Source organism: Eupeodes corollae, chromosome 3 (genome assembly GCF_945859685.1).
Source record: "Eupeodes corollae chromosome 3, idEupCoro1.1, whole genome shotgun sequence".
Classification (NCBI taxonomy): Eukaryota; Metazoa; Arthropoda; class Insecta; order Diptera; family Syrphidae; genus Eupeodes; species Eupeodes corollae.
Window position 1 is genome coordinate 120,691,067 of NC_079149.1, and position 24,828 is coordinate 120,715,894.

Sequence of the window (24,828 nt, forward strand, 5' to 3'; positions counted from 1 at the left end):
TGCGTTGGTTTATTTTTTTAAGATACAAATTTTCTCAACATTCCCAGTAACGATAATTAATTAAGTATAGCAGTTCTCAACTACTTACACATTATTCCCATTACAAGCACATTTATAACATATCTCTAACAGTTATTATCCAATCACCAATTCAATACATTCTTTCGACAAAATTAAAATCCTTTCTTACTTCAATCAAATGTCCGTCCACGTCTTTGGCATTTTTGTACAAAATCTACAAGCATTATCACCTCCACAATATTCCTCGTCGTCCTACCTGTTTGTAATATTATTGTTGTGTAACTAACTATATATGAGTACCTTCCTATACGTATCTACATACAATACCGTTTTTAGAACCGCATCAAGAGTGCTTTTGCAATTACATATTTAATATATGAATTTCGAAACAAAATGGACCTGGGGCCGAGATTACAGAGAATAATAAATGATGTCCAAACTTGAATTTCAATTGGACATGCATACCCGATTACATTTGTGTCCAAACATTTGTGCATTTTACTCTACCTAGGTATAACTACCTTCATATATATGTCTCTAGATACAAATGAAAACGCACAAAAAGGTTTGTAACATATAAAGGATAGAGCCTGATAGCCATAGCTAAAGTCCACCATTGATTTGATAGAACAAAAACCCAGCAACAAAAAGATATAACGCACCATATTCTGAACTAGAGTAGATGAGATGCCTGCCTGTCCAGCTTCTTGGCCCGGGGCTTTTAAGCTAGAAAATGTTCCACAAAATTCAACTGGGAATATTGGCAACGATTTAAAGGAAAAAGTACAATATATTCTATACAACATCAGGACATCACATAAATGAACATTTCTCGACCAAACCCAGGATACTCGGTATAGAAAGGGGGGAATAAAAAAGATGAAGCAGAGCGTATGCATTGGACGATGTTCGCATCCCTTGTTGCTCGTCGTCGTCGTTGGTTTGGTGGATGGGAAGAGATAGGAAGACAACATATTACCTTCGATATATGTATGTCCACAAACTTAGGATCTAGGCAGACGAATCGTAATCGTATATACGTCTACCCATACGAAGACGATCTCAAGCTCAAGGATATTTCCAAACACACAAAATCATATTATCCGCATTTTAGTATGCAATGGAATGCGATGGACGCCAGCATCGCTTTTGCCTTATTAAATATTCATTTTCAAAATGCCCTCTGTCCAGTTTCCTGTATCCTATGTCCTATGTCTTATGTCCTATGTCCACCCAATCTTTTGAAGGGGCGAGTTTATAAACATACCTAGAAGTTTCAGAAGTCCTACATCAGTTGATAAGTAAACATTTTAGCAGACACAAACTCATATTCGTATTCCGTTATAAGTTGTAGAAATTTCTTCCGAAGTCGTTGTATTTGTCATTTTTTTGAAGAGCAGGGAAAGAGGAATGAATTAGATGACCAAATCAAGGAGTCAAGATAGTTTTGAAGGCTATAAAGTTATTGTTGTCATGTCATGTAATGTTAGCTTATTTAACAATTGAATCTTCAATGCATATTCAAACATCTTGTGTTTGATATAGAAATATGCACATCAGACAGAAAGCAAGATAAGTCAAGGAAGCCAGGCAGAAGCAGACTTTCGATAGGAGAATATCCTTGCCATGGTCATCGTTAGTCAATGTTGAATGAAAATGACCCAGCAATTTTATGAAAAATTCATTTTGTCCCATTGGGAATTGCTTTTCTTTTTTTCTCCTTCCATCAGGAATCTTTCGTGTTTCGTGAGTTTTTTTTTCTATTTCTTAAGTCATCCTTACCTCGTCCTTGTCGTCGTCGTCGGTCGTTGAGAACGAGAAACGATGGGTCATGTTTTGATGTTGTCTTCTATGTTAGATATATTGACTCAAGTCAATAAAAACTTTTTTTTGACAATTTTATTCCGCCTATCCTTGGTTCTTTATAATTTTATTTTACTCCCTTGCGCGCGTCCAGCCCATGATGTTCCAGAGGAGGCAAATCAATTTAATTTTTAGAAGAATAAATGTCCTTTGGAAGGATTTGCACTTAAAAAAGTTTTTTGTATGTTGTTTTTTTTTTCTTCTATACTTTTTATCTTGTTTACTTGGTGTGGATTGTGTAATGTGTGTTGGACTTTGGGCGAACTTATGCCAAAGGGTGGTATGAGGAATATAAAGTAAAAAATTGACAGAAAAAAATGCGTGTAAGGATACCTTTACTTGAGTCGTATATGGAGAAGTTTTTTTCTTTAGTAAGTCTCATGGGATACCATTAAACTCATATTTACACCAAATACAAATGTTTTTCAATTTTTGTCGTTTTTTTTTGTCTGTGTCAATTTGTTGCCATATACTCACGGCTCCAGGGAGACGCTATAGATGCGATAAAGATGTCCTTTTTTTATTTAATTTAACAAGGGGGTACTTTGGTGCTTTTTTTTCAATGTCCATTTTGTAAGATATTATTTGATTTCTTTTTTTTTCCTGCGAAGGTTTTAAATATTTTATTAGAATTCAATTGGTGAGGATGTTTTTTGGATGTTGAAAATAGCAATAGGTAATTTTTTGTGTTCGGTTGTTTTTATTGGTTTTCTGTTTAAGAATTCTGTCGTTGATGGTCACTCGAGTATAAACCTAAGGGGGTTTTGGCTAGAAAATGTTTGTATCGTAAATAAAACAGCAATATGCATTTTTTTCAAAAGGATTAAATTTTAGAGGTGAAATTTAAATGTCTGATCGGAGCATATTTAATGTTTAATTTTCTTTTTCACATTACTCATTTTCAATTTCTTGGTTCAACTTATAAAAATAAAGGATTCAAAATCAAACCTTGTAATTGACAACTTACGCACTTACCGAAATAACGAGATTTTCAAACCAAATTATTATTTTATTAATTTCGAACTTTTGTGCAACATGCATTATACACATGTAAACATAAAGACATATGTTGCATCGAGCATATTGCAATAAACATGTTACATCATACATGTAGCATTCAATTTTTTGCACCGAAAATATTGCATCAAACATGCCGGATCATTCATGTTGCAATAAACATGTTGTTTTATTAAAAATATTTTAAATTGAAAAAACTTAAATTTTTTTTAGACTGTGGGACTTAATTTTTGGTACAGGGTTATACATTTTGCTGTTTTAAAAGTAAACATAAATAAAAAACATATTTAATATATTTTTTCATGGTTTTCTTTTTTATTATAAAGTTTGAACGTTGACATTATGTTTGAAACAGTACATCATTTAAATAACCACCACAAGAATTGTTGCAAGCCTCGGTTCTATTGAGCGGTATCTCAGCCATAAGTGAACGAATGTTGGTTTTTAAATGCTCAAGAGTTAAAGGCGTATTTGCAAAAACACGGTCTTTCACGTAGCCCCACAAAAAAAGTCTAGCGGTGTCAAATCAAATGATCTTGGTGGACAGTTGAAATCGCCACAACCAGAAATAAGGCCGCCAGGAAATGTCTTTTGCAATGAAGCCATATTTTCCAAGTCGTATTCGTATTGCATGTTACGTTTCATCGGGCATTAAACTTTTAATACTCGTTTTCCAAGTTTGATATTTTTTTTAAAACATCAGCTCAAACATTACAATACTCTTAAAGGAATAAAATAGGGAAATATACACTAACAGGAGATATTTAAATATTCGGTTTAACATTTAAAATTTTGTTTTCCTCCTTTTGTCCTTCAACATTTTTCTTAGCTTTATAAAACAAATTATACGCTTATTTACCTACTCAAAAGAAACAGCTTTAAAAGTTCACAGCAGCAAGGTTCCATAGTAAGTCTTGTCTTAAATAAAAGCTAAGAAAAACACATACCTTACCCACCTATAGCATAATTGCATTATAAATAACAACAACCACAATACAAAGTCGACAATCATTCAAAACATACATATTATCAAGAATCCTTCCTTTTTATATTGAAAAGCCACAAAGACCTCTCACTTTTAACCCGAATATAACGGAATATATGGCATACTATACAATTGAATTGTCAAGTTAAAATTCCACCCACTTTTAGTATAGAATAAACTCATACAGACACATTCCTGCAATATTCTCGCACATAGCTGCAAGGATTTTTCTATACTATGAGCTCCTTCAGCCCCAATCAGCTCCCTTTCAATCTTCTTTCCGCATACCTAGTACTCCAAACTCGGACTCCCAATCATCAACAATATTGCTCTATGTAGAGCTGCAGTGTCGTTGTAGTGCACGCAAAATGTTGACAAAGAACTCCGAGTCCGTGGTTTATTTGAAATCAACTTCGACACAGGACTGCAATTTTCCACCATCCTGGTTTTTCTATTGTTGTCATATACCACCAAACCCTCCCTTAAACAGGACCACCACAATCCACAAGATTGCAAGACACACCATACAATGTCTGCTGATGGGTTGATAGTTGCAGGACATTATGACATCAGTACAAAAAGACGAACCTCTCCTCCCATCGATGAATGACGCCGACCAGCAAAAGTGATGGTGATTGCGATGACGACGACGGTGGCGACGTGAATAGTTCAGATTTTTTCGCGAAAAAGGATTTCTTTTTATTTCTGTTCAGTTTTATTTTTTTATTATGAAAACGCGTGGTCGTGTCGACCAATAACCATCGAGTTGCATACAAAAGATACTGGTTACATAGACATCCTGGCAGATCGCCATTGGTCGTAGCATAACTCAAGCATTATTACAGTCGCGTTGCCGGAGTAGAAAAGATGTCCCACCTGCATAGTTTTTCTAACTCTATCTATATGTAGGTAGAAAGTACATTGTACGAGGATAAATGAATAAAAGCACCTTTCTCTGCATCGTCGTCGTCGTCGATTCAATGTCGATGTGGAATTTAGAAACTAAAAATAAAAAAAAAAACAAGAAACCCAAGCTATAGGTTGGTTGAAGGAGGAGGATGAGGTATAAGGACCTCGCTATAGTCCTTGGTATATTTTTTTAATTCAACTATAAGGCTAGAGATAAAAAATTGTTTCCGCACACAGACACACTGACATAGGTTACATTTTACCTGACCACATTGACCGCATCGATAGAAGAAGAAAATGAAAAGAAAAATATAAAACACACACAATCACAAACAAAAAGGATATAGCTCACACAATCGAATGTTATTCCATCGTCGTCGCTATCGCCATCGCCATCGCCATCGATAAAAATAAGAAATAAAGAAAAATAAAAGTAAAAACATTGTCCTTTCACATATCAATACATATTTTCTTTTTCTTTGGCCATCCTTGTTGAACCATAATATTGGTCAAGGGATGTCTTATTTCAAACCAAGCGCAGCCAGAAATCGACAAAAAGAAGAAACAACACCAATGGATGGAAGGACTATCGTGGGAGATAGCAGTGATGGTTGTGTACGAGTATCTATACATGTAGTCTCGGCGGGCATCCTTTATCGGTGCGCCAAGTCCACCAAAGTCCTCCATGTCCACCCACACTGAACCTTAACCCTATCCCATTCGACCCAACACCATCACCACCGCCACCAGCGCCCGCCACCGCCATTGCCTATGGACAGAGATAAAGGATAAAAGTGGCGAGGCGAGAAAAAATGTTTAATGTGAGACATGAAATGGAGATGGAATTTTTTTTCTCGCACATGACTCCCCCATTTCCAGGAATTTCCTCCTTATTCTCATAAAATGGGATAAAATGGGGGAGTATCGATTGATTCGGTTTTTTTTGCTTTTATTTTTTGGTCTTTATTATTTTTTGCTTTTTTAGAAGCAATAACTCACATAAACCCTTACATAGGGGAAGTTCCATAGTCTATTTCTTTTTGTTCAAATGTATAAATAAGAAGATGAAGGCTAACGTATGGCATTGGTAACCATATATCGCTGCCCGTAACGCTGCCGCCATATGGAAACCCTTGTCCGTCAATCCTTCCGTCGTCGGTCGTCGTCGTCCAGTTGGTTCAGTCGTAAGGAATGATGCATTTTTGTTGGAAATTGTGGTCATCATTTGGGTGTTTGATGTTAACTTTGCGGAGTGAAACATTTTATTTTCTCTATCAACACCCAGGATAATCATTTGCGGTTAAGACGCTCATGTTACCTACCTCCAAACATACATAGCGTATATTTATATATACATACAGGAAAAAAAACGCAATTGATTGAGTTGATTGCTGTGGAGCATGAGAAAGATCAAAGATTTTATTTCGATGATTGTTTCAAAAACTTGACTTCACCACAATTGGCAATTCAAATAAAAAAAATTACAAATTCGTTCAAATACAATTTTTTTAAATGATGGCGACAAATTTCAAACACAGAATATTCATCAACAAAACATCCAATTATCGCTAGATGTTATTTCCATGAAAATAATCTATTGGTGTTGACAATTTTTCAAATGACCATCTTGACTGCCTTGCACTCTAAAACGAAGAATATCTTCATAAGTAGACACTGTAGCCTAATTTCAAAAACCTAACTTACCACAAAACTATAGTGAGATTTATTTTAAGTAGTAAGACGAGATAATAAAAAGCGTTGTGCACTGCGGCGTGTACGTAATTTTTGTTCTTATTCATGTTCAGCCGATTCCACCCAGATACTATTGTTCTCTTCTTTCTTTGTTTCTGTTCTCAATTTGAATCTTGAAAAAGGTGTTGCCATTGAATATTGGTATTTATGGGATACATGTTGTAGTTTTTCTTGGAATTCTTTGTTAATTGAAACAATTATCAATTTATTTACTTTACTTTCATTTGAAAGTTATTTTTAACGGTTTGATAAGCCAAATTTTTTGCGTTTCCGGAAGTTTTAAGGTTCCTAGAAATTAAATCTATGACTTATATACAAAATATTAATAAATACCTACATATATAATCTTAAATAAATAGTAAAATAATTTACAAAACAAAAAGCCTCATAAAAGAATGTCATTGAAAGCATTTTTTAACTTTACTCTATTGTAAATTAATCACATCACATACAGAGTTAAAACAAAAACACAAGAACGAGATATGGGATCACTTCTGCCATAGTTGGTGTAATGACGCGGTATAAAAAAAAGATACTTCTTTTCCTGAGAGGTCTTTAAGGAACATGAATTGGGTAAGGTGCAATTAGAAATTCATTTCGTATGGAAAAAATACCTAAATCCTGAAAAACCAAAACTTTATCAAGGCTTGTATTATAAATCTTATATTCAAAGTGAATAGGGTTGCGTGATATAGTATAAGACATTTTCTTACATTTGGAGATATTGAGATGAAGGCAGTTACCTTCACTCCAATTGAGGTCACCTTAAAAAAGATTGGAATCAAGTGGACAATTGATACGTTTGTAAATTTTCAAATCGTCAGCAAATGGTAAATTTTCACAAAATTTGACAAATTCATGAGGGTCGGTTATAAAAAGAACAAACAAAAGTGGTCCGAGATGGCTTCCTTGTGGAACCCCTGAAAAGTTATAAATTCTTTTTGATATTTTACATCCAATAACTACAAACTGTGTACGATCTGCTTAATATTGATCAATAATTGAAAAAGAGAAATAAGGTATTCTATTTTTTTTGATATTACGTCATGCTGCACCCTATCAAACTCTTTTGAAAAATCAGTGTATATGAAATGAACTTGCTTACCCCGTTCAATACCTTTTGTTCGTACAAAAGCTTGAAAAAGGAGACAAGTTAGTTGTAGTTGATAGGCAACTCACAAGCTCGTGTTGATTATCTGAAATCCTCATAAATTCAAAATTTGTTGGAATAGTTTAAAACTTTGAAATCGGTCTGTAGTTAAGGACAGCCTATTTTATAAATTGGTGCAATTACTGAATTTTTCCAAGTATCCAAGAATTGACCAAGACTGAGGAATAAATTAAATAATTTTAAAACAAGTTTAGAAAGACCATATCTGCAGAATTTTATGAACATAGGAGCAATTTTATCACTGTCATGTTTTTTATTGTCATCCAAAGACGAGAGTTCTTCCAAAACTTCTTCTTCCGTTGATTCAATTTGACATAAAAATGCTATTGGCTGGTGGTTTATGACAATGTTTGGATTTGGGTTTTCAAATACAAAATTCGAATGAAAAAATCAGCAAAAATGTGTAAAATGTTTTTGTTAGAATTTAGTATAATTAAAAAAAAAAACGAATTTTTTCATCTATCCTTTAATTGAGAATGTAAAAAAAAAGCTATGAATTAAGATTAACAGCTCTCATTATAAAATGGCTAATTCTAGTTTACAATTATTCGAGCAAATTCATTATCATTTTCAAATTTCATCAGTGACGAAAGTCCATCGGGATATCTTTTTCACGATAGCGTCCAGTACGGTCTTCAAGCAAGCTTATCTTATTTAATAGATTTTTAATATAGAATAGCTTGTAGAACTTGATTTAATTTTTTTTAATAAACGATTTAATTTCAATAGCGAAAGAAAATTACTTTGTTTGGAGGTCATCCGAAACTTTCGCCATGTTCCACCGACAAAATTCTTGCACTTTTATTGCGTTTTGACTGTAGTTAAGTGTTTGCTTAACTATAAACCTCTCAATGACGAAGACTTACAAAAATTGCTTTGTTATGACGAATACGATATGAAAAACATTGAGATGGTGATGCCGCCCTATAAAAAGAAAAATTCCGGTGTTTATAAAATGATCGTTTTTGCTAAGCCCACCCTATATAATCAGTCCGATTCACTAAATTGTAAATTTTGATATTTTTCGACGTTTAAAGGTCACAAGACTTCCATTTCCACATAATATTGAGCAAAGAAATTCTCTTTTGAGCCGCAGTTTACGAATGGTTAGTGATGATTAAATTGAGAACAGTTACTTATTTATGTAAGGTTGGATGACAATTAATTTTGTTTCGTTTGATTTCTTTGCTTTGGAATCAGTTTGTCATTATTACGAAGAAGAGAACAATAAAGTGTGTTATCTATCACAAGAAATGATAGGTGACAGCTTTGCAGACCGTGTTACTCTGTACAGTCCTGTACTAACTAGGGCCTCACCCATCAAACTTCTCCATCTAGCTCAGTCCCGATTTTTTAAAGATAATGCCTCTAGTGTTGATGAGTGAGCTCCGCACTATTTTTTCAAGTACGATGTTAAAAAATCGCATGACAGCACATCACCTAGTCTAAAACCTTTTTTGACATCGAAAGGTTCTTTAAAGTTGTTTCCAGACGAGTTTGGCAGGGATGCCAAAACTAGTCATGGCTCTGTATAGCTGTAGATCTGTAAATGCTGTCATATGCGGTTTTGAAATCGATGAGAAGATGGTGGGTGTCGATTTGGTGTTCTTGTATTTTTTCCAGGATCTGCCATAATGTGAATATTTGATGGACTGTGGACTTTCCTGGTCTAAAACCACATTGATAAGAACCTATCAGGTTGTTGACGATGGGTATAAGAAGTTTACATATTACGGCACAGAAGATACCTCTATAATTGGTGAAGTTTAGAGGGTCTCCTTTTTTCAAAATCGGGCACACAATACTGAGGTTCCATTCATCGGGCATGTTTTTATCCAACCATATCTTACAGATAAGTTGGTGCATGCTCTTAACCAACTTATCTCCAGCTACTTTAAAGAGCTCGTCATTGAAGCCATCTGCTCCAGCGGCTTTGTTAGACTTCAGATTAGATATGGCAATCTTAACTTCGTCTAAGTCGGGAGGAGGGGATTGTTGGCTTTCGTCGACTATGTTGAATGGATCATCCTGCCTAACAGTGGAATTTGGTTCGTCGTCACCGTTATACAGTCTGCAGAAGTGGTCTTTCCATATCCTCAGCATTGACTGCAGTTCCACTAAGATGTTCCTACTTGCGTCTTTGCAGCCTTCGGTTCTAGGTTTATGTACTTGTGAATTTCGTTTCTCCTGTTCATAAAACTTTCGAACTTCATATCGCTTTTAAGCCTCTCAACATCTTCGACCGCACGCTTCTCATTCTTTCTCTTTTTCCTTCTGAGAAGTCGGAGTTCCTCTCGCCTCTTCTGTTCGTAAAGCTCATGAGCAGCTCTCGCCCTTTTATACAAAAATATATGAGACGCAACTTGTTAATGCAGATCAAGAGAGGATCCCATTGATGTCCAGCTGTTGAGCACCAAACTTTTAAGAGGAAATTTATTTTTAGTGTTACTAAATATGACATTTTCTACAAACAGTCATTATACAACTTATAATGTAACAGAAACTTAACATAAAAGACATTTGTGAAAGAAAAATGATAAATTTGAATTCAGTCAACACCAAATAAGTAAATTTCATGTTTGCACTATGCAAAGTCATAGGCTACGCAGATGAGATCCGTCGTTGTCACAAAAGTCATTCGAAAAATAAACATTACTATACCTATAGAACTTTTATATATACACAATATATTATGTGTTTACGTATATTAGTAGGTACATATACAATATGTACTAAAAGGATACCTCTGGCAGCACACTGCAAAGTCAGAACACACATCAGAATTGTCTTCCTTAGCAACAGCTCAATTTGATCCGTTTCGTTCAAATGCATCCAATTGAACTCTCCAAAATGGCTACCATTCATTTCCGACGCCTTCGACAGCCACAGAACGCGAGTATTTTTCCCGTTCAATTGGTGCGCACAGCGAGCGCGAATTCATTTCAAACAATCGCACATTAATCATTCGGTTTGCCATAGCCATAGAATCAGCCCATCAGTGTGCCAACAAACACAAAACAGAGGACATCGCATACTATAGGATACCATCTATAGAAAATCTTTGCAACATCAGCGAGGCTCTATACAGCCTTTCTCATCCTTTCCTATACATTATGGCCTTATGCTGATGGCATATATAACATATCATCATGAATATGTTCACTCCACTCTTCACTCTACGTATGTCGTATAGGTTTAGGTAGTGTTCAAATAAAGAGTATATTGCAGTAGTTTTGGGGCTTGGTCGACAAACGACGAACGACGAATAGTCCCAAAATCCTCGAAGCCATAAAAGCTCACTGAGAATTAGAATAAATTCGCGAAAGTGGTTTTTTGACAATAATTGCGTGGAGTGAATTGCAGCAAAGTGCATTGATGATACACCATACACGAGAACGTATAGAGGTTCCACTCTACCATTCCCATCGCCCAACCAAAGCTATACAGAGAACACCTCACCATAAGGGAACTTCAAAGCAGCGGCGGCATTTTAGAACGTCCAATTGATGGACATGCCTATCAAAGAGAGTCATCTAGAGCTATCGAACCAAACGCATCGGCTCGGCTTTGCCAGTTACGGAGAGTGGCATGGCGAAAAGCCACCGCACTTTATATATATAAACTAACTCCCTTCCGCCCTCCCACTTCTTTAAACCCTCTTAACTCTTACTGATATTCGTCCTCGTGTTGTGCCAGAAGGACTCAGTCAGAACTATATACGCAGAGGAATTCGCGATTAAATGCGAACCAGATTGTGGGCAAAAGTTTTTTATATACAAAGTGCGTACATCAAGCTGTATACAACAGAAACAGGATGCGTTTGCGTTAGCGTTACGAATAGTCCTGATTTAGAGGAACTATAGAACCCATTTCGATGGAGATGGACTCTTCTACAATGTTCGAGGAATGATTTTTCGGCCTGGTGAACTCACTCTAAATTTGATTTGTAAATCTTTCGCAAAGCCGATTGAATTGCTAGATAAACGAAGGATTTTTATATTTGTGTTTGTTTGTTTGTGTGGGCAGTGAATATGTGTGTGTTTGTGTGTGCCAACCGCATTCTGCATCCGTAACTCAATTTTATTCGCAGGCTATGAACGAGTGCCTATATACACCCAAAGCTATTCCAATGGAAATTTAGTGTTTTTCTTCTAAAATTCCTCTTTTCAAAATAAATTCTACTTTTTTGTTTTTGTTGGCCTCTTTCACTTCTCTTTTCTGTTTTGAATTTGTTTTTGAAAAGGATATTCAACCAACCTTTTCCATTTTTGCTATGATTGCGACTGCAATTTTCAACATCAGTAACCGGAGTGAGAGTTCATCTTCAAGAGAAAATTGAAAATGTAAAATAAAAGGATATAAATGCGGATATACACAGTTAAATATAAAATTAAAATGAGAAAGGAAACAAAAAAACATAAGAAAACTTAAAACAAAAGAAGAGGAAGAAAAAAAAAAGAAACTCTTAAGAGGAAAATCTTGTGCATTTTATTTGAAGTCAGCATCACAGCATCACTTCTTGCACTTGAGGAAAAGTGCAATTTATTTTTCACTTTCAACTTCTTATTGCTGAATGTCCTTTTCCTCTGCTTATTTTCTTGATTGTCTTTGTTTTTCGGATGGACTGATGATGCGAATGCGGAGTCATGGGGATTTTCGCGTCTCCAGAGCCAGCCAGCTAGCCGGATAGTGCACCATCACTTCGTTATAATATTTCCAATTAGTTTTTAAAAGCGTTTTCTTATTTCTTTTCCAATTTTAAGAGAGCACAGGATACACAAGACACATCAGGAGGCCAGGAGGTTAAATATAAATTTGGATTCATTTGGACCAATTAAATTTGAAGAATGTCTACCTAAATATATATTTGTATGCATACTTCCGGAAATACGATGAAAATGTTTTAATTGAAAATAAAGATCAAAGTGTCAAGTTCTGTCTTGACTTTTGAATCCTTAAGTCATACCATTTATTTACGTACCTATATAAAAGACAAATACATATTTTTATTTTTTTGTAATTGTTTGCATTTCAACAATTGAAAACCAATACTACCAACCGAAAATAAGTCTTTTAAAATGCAAATACACCCACCAATTTATAGATTTTGAAATTCCATCAAAAACAATCATTATTAGGTAAAGGTAGTACAAAATTGTCAGTAAGCATTCGTCTCGTACTTATTAAATACTATAAACCTTTTTTAAGAGACTCAAGATATAAATATTTATTTGCCACTCAAATATCGAGGCTTTCAATAAGAGCGTTACAAACGTTTTTCTTTTCACTCAAAAAATTTTCCTGGTAGGCAAAATCTGGTAGAAAAACCAGCCAAAAAACTGGTACAATAGCCCAGATTTCGTGGTAAATAACTCCAGATTTCATGGTAAAAATCAAAAAACCAGAAATCTGGTAGAATCTAACAAGTACCAGGAGACATTTTTTTAACCAGATTACCTGGTAGAAAAAAAACAGGAAAAAATGTGTTAAAATAAACCAGATTTCGTGATAAATAGATCCAGATTTCCCGGTAAAAAGAAATCTGGTTTTATTTACCAGAAATCTGGTTTCTTGGTAAAATTTTGTGACAGAAAATTTTCTGGTAAATAATACCAGAGTCCTGGTAGAAAGTATTTTTTTTCCTGATAAAATGAAGATTATCTGGAATCTGGTAAATAGAACCAGGAAATTTATTTTTTTGGTATATTTTTCCTGGTACATAAAACCAATCTTCTGGTTTTTATTACCAGAAATACTGGGAGTTAAAAAATTATCTTTTATCAGGCAAATAAAAATAGGAATTTTTCTGTCTGGTATATTTTTCCTGGTAGATAAAATCAGTCTTCTGGTACTTATTAAAAAACATGCTGGAAGTCTAAAATTATCTTTTATCTGGTAAATAAAACCAGCAATGTTATTGTCTGGTATATTTTTTCTTGGTAGATAAAACCAGCCTTCTGGTACTTAATACCAGAAATTCTATGAGTTTAAGAATTATCTTTTTTCTGGTAAATAAAACCAGGAATTGTTTTGTCTAGTATATATTTTCCTCTTAGGTAAAAATCATATTTTAGTACAGTAGTTGATAGGTAATCAAGCAAGGAAAAAAAATCCTGTTATATTTTACCAGAACTCAGGTACCTACATTTTTAAAAGAAAAAAATATTCCTGGTATATTCTACCAGAATTCTGGTATATTTTTACCAGGAAAAAAATATTCCTGGTATATTCTACCAGAACTCTGGTATATTTTTACCAGGAACAAAATATTACTGGTATATTCTACCAGAATTCTGGTACATTTAACCAAGAAAAAAAATATTCCTGGCATATTCTACCAGAATTCTGGTATATTTTTACCAGGAAAAAAATATTCCTGGTATATTCTACCAGGATTCTGGTACATTTTACCAGGAAAAAACATTTTCTTGGTATATTCTACCAGAATTCTGGTACATTTTTACCAGGAAAAAAATATTCCTGGTATATTCTACCAGAATTCTGGTATATTTTACCAGGAAAAAATATTCCTGGTATATTCTACCAGAATTCTGGTATATTTTTACCAGGAAAAAAATATTCCTGGTATATTCTACCAGAATTCTAGTACATTTTACCAGGAAAGAAAATATTCCTGGTATATTCGACCAGAATTCTGGTACATTTTACCAGGAAAAAAAATATTCCTGGTATATTCTACCAGAATTCTGGTACATTTTACCAGAAAAAAAAATATTCCTGGTATATTCTACCAGAATTCTGGTATATTTTTACCAGGAAAAAAATATTCCTGGTATATTTTACCAGAATTCTGGTACATTTTACAAGGAAAAAAAATATTCCTGGTATATTCTAGCAGAATTCTGGTATATTTTTACCAGGAAAAAAATATTCCTGGTATATTCTACCTGAATTCTGGTATATTTTTACCAGGAAAAAATATTCCTGGTATATTCTACCAGAATACTGGGTTTATTCCCGGTATAATTTTTACCAGGAAAAATAATTCTTCTGGTATATTCTAACAGAAATCTTGTGTATTTTACCAGGAATTCTTCGAAAAATCTCCTGGTAAAATTTACCACGATTTTCTGGAGAATTTTACCAAGACGCCTGGTAGGAATCTAAAAACCACTTTTTATGGATAAATTTAGCGGGAAATCTGGTCACCGGTACCAGTTTTTTTCCGCATTCACAATAACGTGCCCGTCTTGATCGTCACGGAAGAAGTAATGCCAAGATCTTCGCGCAAAATTCGCCACAACGACGTCACAGATTTGTCCAACGCTTAAGAACGACGCACGCACGTGTGATAGACACATTTGGGCTTTCAGCAACTGAAGAATCAGCGGCAGCAATATTTTCGACACTACAGACACTTCTTTGTCTTACTTGTACTTTGCCTGCGCATTCAAATTTTGCCACTCCACTTCGACGATTATGACAACGATAAATTGGACGTAGCGTTCTTAACGTTAAGGCCACACTGTCTCCCAAATTTGGTAGTTATGTTTCCATCATGAAATTGCAAACTTTACTGAAGAGAAATGTCAAATCAGCGGCATGAATTATGGCGTCGTTTGCTGTTCCTGTCGCTCTATTCTTGTATCGTCTTTGTTGAAAAACTCTGTATATACCCTAATTGGATTCAGGGATATTAAAAGGTACATTTACAAAAATTCATACCAATTTAAAACTAAAACAGAATTTTGGTTAATCAAAAATTAACACTTTAATCTATAATGTTGGGAATATTTGTTTAAACAAAAAACTTAAAGAAATCAGAGAACATTTTTATTTTATTAATATTTCGTTATCTAACCCTTAATTAATTACGATAATTTAAATTGTATCTTTCTATTTCCATTTGTGTTTTTATATTTTGATGCCCAAACTAATAAAAACGGGTGTTTTTTAGGACAATATTCTTTTCGTAGTTGGTTTTTGACAGCTGTCACTTTATTTTTGATCATATTGGTATCCTCTTTTCATAATTAATTGACCAAGAAACTGCTATCTTAACTTTCAGTTTAATTTGTTAAATTTATATGTTTTCCCGCAGAAATTTAATAATATTTATTTTTTGAAAAACTTTGAATTTTGGGACATAATTAAATTCTGATTACAAACACAATATTTTAAAATACTTGAAAAAAATATTTGATTTACTTTCTTTTTCAGACAATTCACAAAATTAAATAATTTGCATATAAATATGCGTTTAAAAAAAAAGAGATATTTAAGTTCTATATACATGTCTTATTTCTAATTTTACCTTTTTAAAGTAAAAAAATTGCATTTCCTAATTATAAGCTTGTCTAATTCTGATTGAAGAAAAATTACACCCATAAAACAATTTTGTCTTCATTATCAATACCCCCAAAATAAAACCCTATCAAATGAAAAATTTATATTTCATACGAGTTACGTAATGAACATCATGAAAAAGGACTTTTCTCTTATATTTTGTTGCTGTTATGGTTTGTTGTATGTGTCATGTGTGTGGTTGTATTTTATCTTCCCACAAATCACACAGTCACATTCATACGATAATTTATGAATTATAATTAAAGAAAAAACATTTACCGCCCTATCCTTAAAACGACTCGGAAAATGAGAAAAGAATATATCAACTTCAAGGGTCCTTTACTCCATTCCATGTAATGTACCTATAGTCCAAACATACAATGAATGTGTGTGTACCGCATTATGTTGTGTATAGAACTCCCCATTTGGCAATTAACCAGATAAATTAGCAAGATGGTCAAGAATGGGCATAAACGAGTATATGGGAAATTATAAGCATTGCGAGGGATGGAAAAATGTATAAAATATTGGAGCGTTGGTTGGCAAAAAAAGGTCATCACATTCATAAAATAAATATCTAAGTTGAAACGGAGGCGAAATAGCGATTGGTGACTTCGTGGGTTTTCCTTTTTCCTTATTATACCTAACCTAACAATAAACTACGACTTGGATTATGGGTTAAGTTTTCATCTCCATTAAAATAAAATTATTGGGTATTATTTTTTAAACTTTGTTAAATCTTTTCAGATGTTTATCACGGAACGATTACAAAGTTATTAATAAAAATTACTGAAAAGAAGAAGAAATAAAGAATTACTCTTTCTAAACGCTGTTTCGATAGGAAGCTTAGAAAGCAGTAGAGTAGCAAAACTCTCTTGCGAGCCACCAAAGAACCGCTTTATAAGGTTCTCAGAATCTCCGTCGTGTTATAGGGTGCAGTAAGATAATTGCACATAACTTGAGTTCTTATCGAAAATTCTTGATTTTGGTGTAGAAGATTCAAGTCTGAAACTCATAATATAAATGCGTGTATGCCCTAGGCTCCGTTTCATCCACAAACTTCTTTCTAATTTCTATAAATGATCTTCCAAACTCACAACCCTAAAACTGGATAACCCTGTAGAAATCCTAAGGACACCGTTGTCCGAAAACAAGCTGCTTACATTCAATCTAACATGAAAATTAAATCTTTCTGCAAGTAGACAAGCCATAATGCCACAACTTCCGCAGTACTCGAACTCCAACTCCAGCGACAAAAAAGAACACCCTCAAAACTCAATTAAAATATAATCCAACTTTAATTTCGTTAAACTCCAAATAATTCAACACGCAAAATGTCCTTTTAATCCTTTCTTTTTTTTTAAATGTATATCTCTATGCATAAATTCAAATATATAACTACACCTTTCCCTTGCGGTAAACACTTAAGTATATCTTCCAAAAAAGAAACCCAATCCCAGACTGTGGACAAACAAAAAGTCACCATCTCTTCTCATCTATTTTTTCATGATGAAATTTTGCCTGATGGTAAACACTTTTCTGATATCAACGCATATCCTTGACTCATCACACAATTTCCCCGCCAAAATAAGAACTCTCTAACCCCCAAAACACTTCCAAAAACAGAGACATCTTCGACGAAGAAGAAGAAGAAGAAGTTTTCCAAAAGAACCTCATAACCAAAAGCAAGCATAAGCAACCAGTTATTATAGAAAACTTCATCACCATCACCATTACCATCCACCAGCAGAGAAGAAATCCAGAAACACCAAAATGGAGACTTTGTCTGCTACAAAATTCATAAGATCCCAGATCCCTGATCCCTTTATCTACCGACTTCATCATAAATGCTGCTGAATAAGAACGGAACACCATCTTAATTTAGGAAGGAATTGTAGAACAATTAAATGGCGCAACCCAGGTTTTGTCTTCTATCAACCCTCCTTCTCCTACCCTCTCGTCCCCATGGGTCCTTTTTTTGTTCATCTTGTATCTTATGTCTTTGCATTTGCCTTTGCCAAGGCAAAAAGTGTCAAATAAAAGACACCGCAGAAAACTTTAACACTGTTCAAGTGGATGATGCTAGGACGATGATGATGAGATGAGATGATGGCAAAGTCGACAAACCTTTCTTTGAGAGGCTTGATTCTTTTCTATAGGCATTTCAGGGATAAAGATAAAGAAAAGCAATGCCTACCTACCAACTCTTTTCAAATATGACGATTCATTTAGAGAAATTACGAGACATCTCAAGATAAGGGGGTTGCAATTTATGCGAAACGTAGCAGGTTTTCTATATATCCTTGTGTTCAAAAGCATGTTAATCAGGTTCATAGTACGTGCAAGCAGGATGGCAGTTATGTCAGAGACGACACCTTACCTTCACGTAGACACCATAACTCTTTGACTTAGAATGGGTACCTATACTTATTTCATGAGCCCATAGCAAGAATGGAATTCCAAAAAGCTTACATTTTGACAAGGTATATCGCAGGACGACAACGACGACGACGATGTTCTCATCAACTCGATGCCAGGAGATTTATTCAAAAATGACAGAATTCTTTTGGCATGTCACGTTGTCATCGTCTTCAGTCGTCGTCGCCTTGAGTCGTCAGTCGATTCGACGAAATGAGCATTCAAACTTTCCAACCTGACTCTCTCTCTATCTTATCGTAAAAGGGTTGAATCGTGGTAATACATTTTCAAATTACAATCTTCACATTAAGGACATAATTTTATCTCTGAGAACCTTAAGTCCTTTTACTTCACTAAGCAAGAGTAGGTTTAGGTAAAAGGTGTGGCACATAAACTTTAACTGGAATTTCTACACGCTTTTGAAAGTGATTAAGCCTTTATAAAGAGAAAGAGGAGGTTGGGGGGGTGAGGTGTAAAGAATTGAAGTACTTCAAGTATACTTTCACTTTTCATTGTGACGAAAACTGTGAAAAATTAATTTGAAAATTCTCTGTGCTTTTTTGGAAGGAAAATTTTAATAATAATTTAGAAAACGCATTATCATGCTTTCGTCTCTCTTCATAATTGTATTAAGATTTCATAGAAAAAGGGAGTGGGTGTGGGGAAAGATAAGTGAGGGAAGGAGGAGTTATAAAGATTTTTAAGAAGAAACATTGACATTGAGGTATTATTATTTTCATCAGCTCAGGTGTAATAATTTGTGTTGATGAGTGTTGAGGACTTGATGGGTTGGAGTTAGCTTTTGTGAAATTAAATTTTGTTTCTTTATGCCTTTTCATTCTTATTGGAGGCACAAAACAAGGAGAATTTGTATGTTTTAAGAAGAGGAATTTACGTACTTATTTTCAATTGGTTTTTGTTTCTAGAAATGTTGATATTAAAGTCAAAAGGTAGTGGCATAAGTATGAAGAGAAATATATTTTCAAAAAGCCATAAATTCAGAAGTGTCTAGGATTTGAAGTTATCTGTGGAATTTTTGGCTATTTTTTGATCCTTACTAAGTTATGTCTGAATAAATCTATCGGCTCCTTCAAAGTTGTACCTGTTTCTCTTATTAATTTCAAAACCAGGTTTTACTTTAGGCTGAAAGTAACTTTATTGTGTATTTTTAACATATTTGAATTTATAAACATACATCTAACCCTCTTGTGGAATGGAAACCGGAGCAGGAGCAGCAGCAGCAGTAGGGAGACTTGTTTCAACTTGTTTCGATTTATCCTGGAACATCATTACATCGACCTTATGAGGCAGCAAGTGTTTGATAGGTTCCAAAATGACCTTCTGTTGTATGAAAGTTATTCCCTCATTTTCTAGAGTGATCAAATTAATCCCCAAAGCAGCAGTAAGTGTTGCTTGGGGAAACAGAACATGAATACATCGCTGAATGTACGGAATCAAATCATAAGCAAAACAGGAGCAAAATTTGACAAAATATTCCCTCTCATTTCCGGAGAAAGCCTGCTGTTCTTGGCGATAGAACGAGAGTATCTTTCGAGCCACAAACTCCAGAGACGATTGCATATTTTTGGTGACATCATTGGCAATAGCAATAGGAGCACATAACCGCAATTCATTTAGCACATTCAAATAGCCATTGCATAGGGCAGCGAGGGGATGGAAATCAAGTAAAGTTTCAGGGGGGTTAATTTGATCGAGTTCGATGCGTCGATTGTGAATACCCGAAGAAGTTTTGTTGATGAGAGTGTATCGCTCCAAGTCACGTTCAAAATTCTGGTTGACCGCTTGAATGGAATGGGAGAAGTTTTGCTTGATGACACGAATGAAAATTGGAGCCATTAAAGCGCGGAAATCAGCTCCAACGCGACTGAATGAAAGACCAAAATACATGCATTGTCCAAGAACGGTGTCCAAAGAGTTTACTCCTTTCAGCAAATCACTTTCAAGGGTCTCCAAGAAGTTGGCAATCTGAAGAAGAGGTTTTCAATAAAACTAATGAAAAAACATCAAATTTTAAGAGGTCACCTTTCGATGAAGCCACGACTGGAAGAGACGTCCACTATCATTGGACAAACTTGTGCTTGAGTCTTCATCGGGAAAAATCGCTCGGTATTGCGTGATGATGTTGAAGAGATTGATTCTGGTCACCTCGATTGTTTTGGTGAGATGTTGTTGAGCTGAAAGGAAATCTTGTCTTTTAACTTTTTTCGAGGTTTCGGTATGAACTAGTTCTTGCAGTTTTTCTTTTTAGTACAACTTGGTTAGTTTAGACAACAACCATGGTATGTTGAAATTATTTTAGTACTCATACTCACCATCATCTCTTGGAATAGAGTTCAAAGAATTGGTCAACCAGGCATCTCTCGCTTGGAGGAATTTTAATTTTAGCTCGTTATTCCCGAATGCCTGCATTCGCCTCAAGTAACCCACAATTTGAAGGCATTTGGGTAACTGGAGATCTGTTTTCAGTTGGGCACAAAGTTGGGCCAACATTGTGTGCCATAGAGACTCAACTGCCACGACAATGCTCTAAAAGAAAAAGCGTACCTACATTAGGAAAGTTCTTAATCAGATTCTCATTGAACTTACATTTATCACGGCAATGTCGCCCTGGTTCTGTCCCAACTTTTGGACATAACTTGCCAGCTCCAAAGCCTCCTCGTACCGTCCCTCACGAATACATCGCTCCATCAGCTGTGGCAATTCCAAGATCTCTAAGAGTTGTGCATTCTTTTTCAAAGTAATACTATTTAGCCTTCGGTTTTCGTTGATTTCACTTGCTTCACTTAGAAACTTTTCACATTTTTCACTGAAATCAGGTAATTTTCCAATCAACTTATCAACTTGTGTCTCGGCATTTTGAAATTCCGAGAAAATCGAACGCGAGCACTCCGATGTGTGAATGAAAGTTTTGTAATTGGAAATAGCCAAGTCCTGGGTTTGTTCAACGATACTTTTGTTTTCATCTTGGAGACGAGATTGTTCTTTTTTTAGTTGGTCAACTTTGTAAGTTCCAAGTTTGTTGAGATAAACAACAAGTTCCGAGTTGTCTTGAAGATTTTCTGTGAAACAAATTTCAAAGGAATTCATTTGAAATCTCATGTTTTGTCATTTGCTTAGTGGTATTTACCTGGAACTCCATTGGGAAATATTAATTTTAGAACTCTCTCATTGTCCATATCCATGATTGAAAAAGAATTTAATTTGTTTTGTGGTTTTAAAGAAATTAATTTATATTTTCGGTTTTCTTGAAAACGTCATCTTCTTATTGTTGACGTTTTGAGTCAGCTGTGTGGTATGACAGTACAAACATCAAACATCAAAGTTAATAATTTCAATCAGGTGCTCTCAAACTGTTGTGAATTTTCCTAAGGTGTGATTACATGTCTTGTTTGTAATGCTTTATTTATTTTAGAAAATCCATCCACTTAGAATTTGTAGGAAAATGCTGTTTTGAAATTTTAATAATTTTATTTTATTATGGAAAATTAATTAAATGTACCTTATCTTTTTTTATGAAAAATATATATCAATGCATTCCACAGAATCTGATGAATGAATTATGAATTCATTTTGATTGATTTCCTTACATTTGTATTACTATATTTTTGAAATAAAAAAATAAAGTTTTTACGTTTTCCACTGATATTAAATTTGGTATTTAAAATAAAAGATAGTGTTAAGAGCCTTACACATAAGATCGAACAACGAATGAAAGAATATACGAAAAAACGTGATTTTACACATTTTAAAAAGTCAATTTCAAACAAAAAAAATTGGTTACACTTATTGTGAGGATAATAAAATTTGCATTTTGTTCTGTAAAACAAGGCAAATTTGTAAAAACAATTTGGTAGTAATGAATTGAAGTGTGGTTGCTACGAACTGTCAAACTCTATTCACGTTCCACATACTATCCACACTGCAACGAATAAATTGGGCGCATTTATAAAGCTAGTAACGGCGTAGTCAAAATTCAACTAGCTTTGTGAATGCAAAATTGCACTACACAGCTAGTCAATCCAGAACTGTCGTATTAATAACAAATACAAATACATAAAATAGGAAACATTTGTGTTTTCAGAACTTTAAATAGTTTTTTTTTTTTAAATTCAATAAAAACAAATAGGAGATATAATATGATTGATTTTTATTTGCATTTAAATACCGAAAGATTAATTTCATTTTGAATTGTTGTGTCCTTACCGAGCAGCTGATTGTGAGACGTCAAAACCAGTGTGCATTAAATTTGTAGCCGAAATTTGTACACTAAGTCGGAGGGGAAATTTCAACTACTTTTGTAGTTGCATTTAGCTAATGCCTTGACTACGTAGCCACTCTTGTTTTGTTTGTTGAAAAGGGTAATTAAAAATTGACAATTCGTCGCTGTCTGCGAATAGGAATAAAGCACGTGCGAACATCCACAGTTCGCAGTTCGTATCTCATGTGCAAGATGCTTCAACAAATTTTTGGTTTATTTATTGTTGGTTTAGCTGTCAAATTTAATGATAACGAATCATTTTAAGAATATTTTTGATATACTTTTAACAATAGAAAAAATTTGTCAAATTGACCCACAGAAATTGTTTTGGTGTTAATACAACGGCGTTTTAATTACTTAAAAAAAAAACAATTTTTATATTAAATAATAACAACTGAATCAATTTTTTGTTGTCAAATAAAACTTGGTGAAAATCAAAAAATAAATAAATTTATTTTACTTGTAGATTTAAGAAGTTCATTTGACGTTCATGTGACATCTGTCACAACGCATATTGTCTAATGCGATTTTCCATGGGTAAAATAAATTTATTCTTGATCCACATCTGTCACAACTCATATTTCCAAAAAAAAAATTTAGTTTCAACCGTGTTCTATGCACACCGACATTTTTTGAATTTTTGAAGGAAATCTGAATTTAGCCATGGAAAATCATTTAACAACGACGCTTCAGACAGTATTAGACATATTGGTACGGTAAGGTCTGTATTTTAGTTTTTAGATGAAAATATTTTAAATCTTAAATTTACCGACCGATTTTAAGTTATTTTCTGAGAAATGCAAACAATTATTATCTACAGTTAATAGTTTTGAATATTTGCCTTAGTTGGAATTCAACTTCTTGACATCTGGCAATACAAACTTTACAGCTTACCTAAGCTTTGCTTTGTTTTCGACGCTTCGCCCACCGGCTTCCAATTTCGGTAACAAAAAAAAATTGCAGATATTAATCCCTAGTGTTTATGATACAGATTTTGAGTTCATTCAATAAATTGACAGCGACATATCAATTATAAGTAAAAGGACGTGTTCACAAATATTTTTTACTAGAAACTAGCTTTGCTAATCTATAAGTCTCTCTTCCTTATGTATTTAACATAAATACATTTTAGCTGATAGAAGGTCAGCTAAAAAATTTGTCTCCTATACATCTATACAAAAAATATTTCTTTTTATGGATAAAGTTCAAATTCAAAGAAAAAGAAGGATTGGTCTCAAGATTTTCAACTTAAAAACATTATCTCAGACCTTAGGCTCTATAAAATTTAAATGAACAGTCATCATTTTGTCTACACCATTCCCTTTTCCTATTAAAATCGTCTTTAAATTTTTGAATACAAAAAAAGTTACAAACGAAATTACCCAGAAAATCATTCATTCAATATTCCATCAACATCACAAGTCTTCCTCAAACCCAAGAAGACTCTCTTTCTTATCTTTTTCACTTACAGGTTTTCCCAGGTCCCAAACAAAAACAAAAAAGTGAAGCGTACATCCAAAGACTAAGACCTGATGGACAAAAACAGTATACTTACTTAAAATTAATTTTCCCATATTAATAGTCTCATTGGTCTTCGCCAAACCTCTATCGCTCAAACATAACACCTTAAGCCCATGTCGCTGCCATTCATAACATCTTTGCAAATTGCCATGGTCTTCATCGTGCGCCATCGCCGCCGCCGCCGACGAAGATAACTATTCCACCACAACCATCGCCTCCACCGCCATCAGGAAGTTATCTTCTCTACTTGGTCTAAGTCTATTCTGCTCGTGGTCGTTGTCCCAGAGTCGTAAAAGTCGTAAAGTCTCTCCAGCTCCATGGTAGTGTTATAGCTATCGTCATCACCATACGGGACCCCCCAGACTCAGTGTGGTAATATAGCATCTAAACTGATTCATTTGAATAGAACATGGTATGAAGCATTTTGACAACTTGGACTTACAATACCGTACGCACGTATAAATGAATGTAACTTTCTCACAGACCCCTCGCCCGACCCGCAGTTTTTCATATGGACCGACCAAAGGACAGGCCGACTAACCAGAGTGGAGGTTCCCAGGTGCATCATACTCTATGTGCACATTC

General features: G+C 34.4%; 1 protein-coding gene across 1 annotated transcript; it reads right to left on the bottom strand.

Moving 5' to 3' along the window:
• Window positions 1-19,574: 19,574 nt before the first annotated feature.
• On the bottom strand, window positions 19,575-21,751 carry LOC129949499 (conserved oligomeric Golgi complex subunit 8). Its single transcript, XM_056061001.1, has 5 exons — window positions 21,592-21,751; window positions 21,051-21,523; window positions 20,777-20,990; window positions 20,487-20,638; window positions 19,575-20,429 (listed from the first exon to the last, which is right to left on the bottom strand). Exons 1-5 carry the CDS (start codon window positions 21,644-21,646, stop codon window positions 19,641-19,643), a joined length of 1,683 nt encoding a protein of 560 aa, XP_055916976.1. The 5' UTR covers window positions 21,647-21,751; the 3' UTR covers window positions 19,575-19,640.
• Between the last annotated feature and the right edge of the window lie 3,077 nt (window positions 21,752-24,828).